This window comes from Ictalurus punctatus, chromosome 15 (genome assembly GCF_001660625.3).
Source record: "Ictalurus punctatus breed USDA103 chromosome 15, Coco_2.0, whole genome shotgun sequence".
Taxonomy (NCBI): Eukaryota; Metazoa; Chordata; class Actinopteri; order Siluriformes; family Ictaluridae; genus Ictalurus; species Ictalurus punctatus.
The window spans coordinates 20,377,875-20,385,226 of NC_030430.2; the positions used below are offsets into that span (position 1 = coordinate 20,377,875).

At 40.2% G+C, this 7,352-nt stretch overlaps 1 protein-coding gene across 1 annotated transcript in view; it reads right to left on the minus strand.

The window, feature by feature from the left end:
• Positions 1-7,352, minus strand: part of dip2ba (disco-interacting protein 2 homolog Ba) — a 64,626-nt gene that overhangs the window by 6,720 nt on the left and 50,554 nt on the right. Inside the window, exons 16-28 of the mRNA XM_017486927.3 lie at positions 7,182-7,301; positions 6,944-7,058; positions 6,718-6,857; positions 6,108-6,244; positions 5,922-6,002; positions 5,699-5,826; positions 5,487-5,601; positions 5,163-5,364; positions 4,807-4,919; positions 1,675-1,755; positions 929-1,052; positions 282-403; positions 77-188 (exon numbers count right to left, since the gene is read on the minus strand). Of these exons, the coding sequence (XP_017342416.1) occupies positions 77-188; positions 282-403; positions 929-1,052; positions 1,675-1,755; positions 4,807-4,919; positions 5,163-5,364; positions 5,487-5,601; positions 5,699-5,826; positions 5,922-6,002; positions 6,108-6,244; positions 6,718-6,857; positions 6,944-7,058; positions 7,182-7,301 (1,590 nt within the window). The remainder of the gene's footprint in view (positions 1-76; positions 189-281; positions 404-928; positions 1,053-1,674; positions 1,756-4,806; positions 4,920-5,162; positions 5,365-5,486; positions 5,602-5,698; positions 5,827-5,921; positions 6,003-6,107; positions 6,245-6,717; positions 6,858-6,943; positions 7,059-7,181; positions 7,302-7,352) is intronic.

Consider the following 7,352-nt stretch of genomic DNA (forward strand, 5'->3'; position numbering starts at 1 on the left):
TATGTATGTATGTGAGTGAGTGAGTGACACAATCAGATCCTGTAACTTCTTCATTAGGAATGTGTTCTGCTATTACCTGTATCTATGATAGTGGGCCACGTCTTCACATTCACGCTGGCTGCGGCTTCTTTAGATCGTAAAGTCTTCATGAGAGCCTGAGTGGTCAGGATGCAAGCTGCTTTGCTCACCTACAGGGAAGACGTGTTATTTTACACACACATGCAGTGTATTACACAGATACACAGGAGGATATCTGAGCGAGTACCATGTGTGTAACTCACGTCTATGATCATGCGCACTGTGGGAAGTGTGGCCGCCAGGTTCTGAGGGTGAGGAGGTCGGACCGTCACTGGTATACAGCCGGCGTACAGACAGCCGTAGAAAGCGGCAATAAGGTCGATGCCTTGAAAGAAGAGGAAGAGATGATGTCAGACTCGCAGCATAATTATTACATTACACGGTGTCCGAAGGTCTGTGCCCACCACCACAAGAGTTTTTAGAGATCAAAAGCTAAAAAAGAAAGATTCACTCAGCAGATCCCCATCGTTAAAAAAATAACCGGATTACAGTATTATCATTTGTGAAAAATTATGAAAAATTGTTGACCTGACACGACAGAACAGATTGTGTAAGTGACTCGAAAATTTCAATACGGATAATATTTTCTTGTGAATCTGACCTAGATCTAGGATCTCCTACCCACATTCCTTCTACAGTGATGTAGTGGGGATTTTAGCTGCTAGTCCTAATTTGAAGGCGAGCACTGATGCCACACAATTTCCTTTGAACACAAACATGCACAACAGCGAGTATCTTGTGTGAGAAAAATAAATGTGACAAATCTGTACAAGTTGAAATTCCTAAAGAAAGTTCTTGAAGACTCTATGGGACTGAGGTCATGTCTCATTTTCAGGGAGGAATGCAGTACCAGGAGGGTAGAGCAGCACCACGTTGTCTCCAGTGTTAATGCCGCCTTTCTCCAGCAGCGCTGCTGTAATCTTCTCAGCTCGTTTGTGAAGCTGCAAACATGTGGCTGTGCTCACTGCTGCCCCCTGTAGGACATGATAAACAGCATGGTAAAGGGGTGCGATTAGTTAGAACCCAGGAAATGAATCTAGAGGGTTTAATCTGGCAATATCAGACGTTTAAAGAACTATAATGACACTCTGTTCATATCTGCAAATATTTTATACACATCTATCTCTCTCATATATATATTATATGAATATTACACACACACACACAAAATACTAAAAGTTTGGAGACACAGGAATGAAATGTTTCTCATGATCTTAAAAACCTTTTTATCTGAAGGTGTATGATTAAATGTTTGAAATCTGTGTTATAGACAAAAATATAAGTGTGCCAACATTAATTTCTTTCATTAGAAAACTAACATTTTAGTTACCATTTTTATGTTATTAAAGAACATAAAAATTGTAAACCAAATGTTAGTTTTCTAATGAAATAAATTAACTTTATTATTTTAAAATGTGGAAATTAAATAAATAATATAAAGAATGAGTGTTTCTAAACTTTTGAACAGTAGCGAGAGAGAGAGTGTACATGCATACATACACACACATATTATATACATATATATACACACACACAAGGAAATTGGACACTGACAAGGAGACTGGCGAGTAATACATATTGCTCTCTAACACTTACCTTGGCATTGAGGAGCATATAGAGGACATGTTCCGGGTCAGTCTGAGCTCTCGACTGCAGCGCCTCCGACAGGAACTGATGCTGTAATGCACGAGAGGAAAGTCTAAATGACTCATCATAAAGCAAGTACAAAATATAAGAATGTTATTTAACTCCATTACCTACACAAAGCTTCAACATTTAAGCAATGCGCATAATCATAATATTACACTTCACAAGCAAATATCACCAGAAAGTATAAGATAAGACAAAACATTGAATGCAATAGCTTGGTCAAAATTTTATGAACCCTTACCCCCCCCCAAAATTAAATCAAACAACCAAGACATGTCTGGTGTCTGAAATGTGCTTCTTTAGTTTTGAAGCCTGGACGTGAAATCATCGCACAATCATCGCATAAAAAGGTACCACTTGTAAATAAACTGTTTCATATATAAAATAACATTAGACTTACACCTCCTTAGCTAGGTGACACCAGATTGAGTCCTGAGGAATAAAGTAATTCTGGCTTCAAGATGGCTGCTATGAATGTTAACTCTAATGTCCGTTTTACAGATGTGTTACATGGTTCTAGGAACCAAATAAGCAAGTTTGTTTGTGAATGCTTGTGATAATTTAGGTATTCAGATTGCACAGTACTAAATTGCTAGCTATAGTCTCGCTCGATTAGGGTTCAAGTTTCAAGAAATACATTTAGATGCCAACAATGCCTTGGATGATTTGACCTCATTTGAAGTAAAGGGGGGGGATGCAAACTGTATATATGTCTTCTTTGTCCAACCTATTTCATTATAAAACACACACAAAAATAATACAGAATTGAGGAAGCAGCATTATGAACATAAGGTGTGTGTTTCACACTGCGTGACACACCGCATACACACACTGAAGCGGGAAGGGCAAGCTCATGCAGAGAACGGGCATTGCTCACTACGCAATACAGCCCTTATATTTGTGTACGTGTGTTTCTATTGCTGCTGGTGCCTACTAAAAGATTTAAATGCTTTATATACAAGTTGGTAAGGAGAAAAAAAAATCACCTTACTTCTCTTGCATTTACAAGTACAGTATGTGTTTATGTTCAAAATAACGATTAAAACATCAGTTGCTTTGTCATCATTTCACAAGTGCAATGTTATTAAAGTAATTTCAGCATGGATCATATCAATCTAGTTCCCCCCCCCCCCCCCCCATCATAGAAAACCCAAACCAAATTTACAGAGAATGATCCGCTCCAATTGGAATAACTTCCAATTGTTAGTGCTCATGGAAAGGGCCATGTTATAGACTGCTAATGGTTCTGTTAAGATTAGTTAAGAGCCTGATTATGTGCTGCCCCGGCTGAACCGAACAACACGAGCAGATGGCAGTGGCAGCCGCACACAGCGTGTGTTTGATTTGTTCGGTGGAAGTGCGCACACAAACAGACATTACAACACTCCAATTACTAGAATGAGTTACTGAGAAAAAGCTTTCATAATGAAGAAGGCGGTCCATTTCTGTAGAGCCCTGAGGAAACTAAGATCGTCGTTGTTGTGGCTGTGCGTGGATGGTGGTAAAGGAGGGTCATAGCTCAGGCCAAAATACACACACACACACACACACACACACACACACACACACACACACACACACACAGATACACACACAGTTTAGGGCTGCTAGCAGTCAAGCTTACCATCTTCATGGGCCATGTACAGAGCTAGAGGCCCACGTAAACAGAGAGTGGAAAATAAAGAGCAGCAGTCATGCTCCTTGCACTGGGTTTAATCACATGCTATTTTAAGTTACTTTTAACGATTTCAGCTACTAAACCGTGAAAATTAGGATGAAATAGGTTAATGATTGTGCTACAGTCACCCAAGACCATAAATAAAGACCTTAAAAGGTGCAATTCCATACAAGAATGGTAGTAGACAGCAGAATTAAAGGCAAAGACATACCTACACTTTTATCCTCATACTAAGAAATACAGGTTCCATACATTGGAAACACCCCTAGGGTTAGGGTTATAACATGCACCTGGTGTACTGTTATAGGAAAATAACCAAAAACAGGGTGGGTGTGATGCGGTCTGACACGAAGCGGAGTTAGTGTTACAGACACAAATCTGATTACTTTCCAATTACAGTTTCCAATTCCTCTTACATAATTTGCAGTTTAAAAAAAAATTATATTAAAGAAGAACACCTTGTATTATTATTTAATGTGTTGGAATGTTATCAGTTACATTAAAACATTTTTTGTCACTCTCAGCCTCTCATTTTTCTGGAGTTTATAAGATGAAAAAATTGCAGCTAGTGAATGGTACCGAGAAATAACAAAAGCCCGTCCTGAAGACGGTTGAAATTAAAAATCAACCCCATCTGACCAATCAGATTTAAGCATGCAACAGTGCTGTATGCACTCTGTGTGATGCAGGAAATATTTGCATATTAATGTGTTTAAAAACACATTTTTTGATGCAACTACACCTTGAATGGTCAAATTTTACAATTAGACAATGCAAAAAGCAACTTTTTTTTGAGAAACTTAATATTTTATATATATATATATATATATATATATATATATATATATATATATATATATATATATATATATATATATATATATATATATATATATAAACATTTTAATTGTTTAGTGTCACACGGCAAAGTCTCATTAGTGTCTCCAGGATTTCGTGATTCTACGACTGCAGAAATTAACGCTAAATCAAGCAAACTCTCCAATATTCGGTGGAGCATGCAATTTTTCAAAATCGCCACAGATTTTACGCAGATTTGGTCCAAGACACGGCATGTGACATCACCACAACGCGCATTCAGCCAAAGCCCGCTTCGATTCACGCGCATCAAACATGAGTACAGCTAAAGGGTCTCATTTACCAAGAAACATCACTGCGAAAGACCGTACAAAACAATTTTGTGCAATTGCAATTTTACCAATTCAAGTCGTTTTCTGAAAGAAAGACAAAGATCACAAAAAACTTAAATTGCATCGCAAATTTTGAACAAAGCCGCACCAAAACCGAGCATTTCTGGCTGCAAAAAAAACAACAAAAAAACAACAAAAAAACAACAACAACAACAACAACAACAACAACAACAAAAAAAACCCTCTACACACCTTCCTGGACATGTCCTGATCATCAATGATGCCCAACTCCCTGCCTGTAGCCTGGGCAATCCTCTTCCCTGCCACCAGGTTCCCTACCATGATGGAGGCTGGACCTACTCCCACTGTTACAAAGACAAAACGACACAAACCCTGGTGATGTATACACACAAAATCGTTCCAACATGAGGCTAGATAAATAAATACTTTATACATATTTAACCAAGGTAGTGTGCCAAATTACATTTGGGAGTGACCTTTGTTTATTTATCTCACCCCAATTGTTTTGAAGGTTGCTCTGGAGCTATGAGGCTAATGTAGCAAACAAAAGAGAGAAACTGAGAATCCTGAAGGCTAAAAGCGAGTACCTGGTTGCTTCTGCCGAGGTTTGGGCAGGTTGGTCACACAGGTGTGAGGGCACATGAGGATGTTGCAAGGGTGCAGGGAGCCCTCCACAAAGCAGTGCTTCGTCTCAGACACGTGGATGCCACCCAGAGGCGTCTTGGGCAAAGTGTTGGCTGGGACTAATGCTAAACAGTACAAGCCCACTTGATGGATAGTGTCTATAGCCTAAAAACAAAACAAAAAAGTCATGAGTACATTGAAAAATACTTAAGGCAGTGGAATGCATTGTAAATTTAAATACATGTTTTGATTCATCTCTTTGTTAGCCGAGAAAAGAGAAACGAGACCTGGAGTACTCGACTCATCCACTGGAAGCTGTCCTCCTCGTTGGCATCGGGTCTTTGCTCGGCCACGATCACGATCCTCTCATCATAGAACACAGTGACTGAGAACACTGCAATCCTGTATCACACATGATCACACACACACACAGCTTTCAGAACGCTCATAGGCATGTTTTGCATTTCAGAGGTGTGGGCTGAAGAGCTGAAGAGCTCACCTCCCTCTGTAGACTGTTTTAACCGGCTCTACGGCCAGCGCTGTGGCCACCAGGTCATCTGCGTTATGTCTGCGTCCACTGACCATGAGCAGTCCTTCAATTCTCCCAACAACAAACACCAAACTGCCCTGATAAAACACACAGACACACACAATCATCAAAACAAGAACAAAGTAGGACAACAAGACAATTTGATACCAGGACAGAGTTAGTTGTGTCTTACCGGACCCACAAAGCCCAAGAGTCCTGTACGGGTGAAAAGTGTCTCTCCAATAGGAGTTCCACCTGAGTTTACAGGAATAACCTAGAAAGCATGAAAAAAACCCCCAACAAACTGACAGATTAGGGACATGATATACACTTTGAAACATCTTCATGAACGTACATTTATACGATTTAACATCCGTACCTCAAATGTGTTTTTGGTGACTCCTGGCAAGCCGTAGTACATGGTGCCACCAGCCCGAGAGTTCAGCACAATCTCGCCAATCTCGTCTGTTTTACACAGCATGGGAGGCCCGTCTGGCTTGACTATACACATCAGAGCTAAAACACAGAGGAAACTTAGTGAAGGTTCCCTCATCACTCCTTGCACATACTCTTGATTTTTGTCTCAACCTGTGTGTACAACTGCCATTTATTTCAATGTCTATATTCAGCTCTTTTCTTGTACTAACGGATGTCAGTTATTAAATTTTAAATCAATGAATGTTTATGCAAAACATCCAATCCTGTAGAAAGCATTCTTCCTATCTTCTAAAAAAGTGATTTTCCTCTGGAAATGATGATCTATACTTGTATGCTTAGTCCTTTTTGATAGAGAGGAATTTGTGCTAATGGATCACAAGCATAGCCGCTTGGATTTGGTTGTATGAAGATGCCACAAAACCTTTGGCGAAAGTATAAGTAACAGTATTTCTTGTCTATGCTTAGATTGCATTCTGCTTCTCCTTTAGATAAATGCTAAAGAAAACATGCAGAAAGCAGAAACACCGTCCTCCTGTAGTGAGTATTCTCACCTCCGGGCATGACATGGCCCACATCCTGCACAGACAGAGCCGAGTTCTTGTCCTCGGTGTTGACACGGATCACTCCATGACTCAGTCCTCCCATAGACAGGACGGCTCTGGCAGGAAGAGGAGCACCTGGGACACCCGACCTATATACATAGACACACACAGTGCTCAGAGACGGTTGAGTGAAACGTTGCCTAATTCAGGTACCAATGTTGACCTCTGTATATACCTGCGTATAGCTACAGTCAGGGCCTCGGGAGAAGAGGCACAGGGACAAATCACCTCAGGCTTCAGGCCGTGAGTCTGGAACACGTTCAGGAAGGCATCACATGATGACACAGACCCTAAAACACACACACACACACACACACACATATATATATATATATATATAGACATGGTTTAGACATGGTGAATATGGTTGAGAAGTTTCTTATGAAGTTAACGAAGATGACTAGCTTCCTCACAGGGATTAGCACCGTCAGCTACAATGAGCATGCGCAGGGAGGATAGGTTTATGTCCTTTTGGTCTCGATGAGCCATCATAGCCCAGTGAAGATCCCGACATTTCACCAGGGCCACACGTGCTGCGTGCAAACACAAACACAGACATTTTAGTCAAAGCAAAATGTATTTCA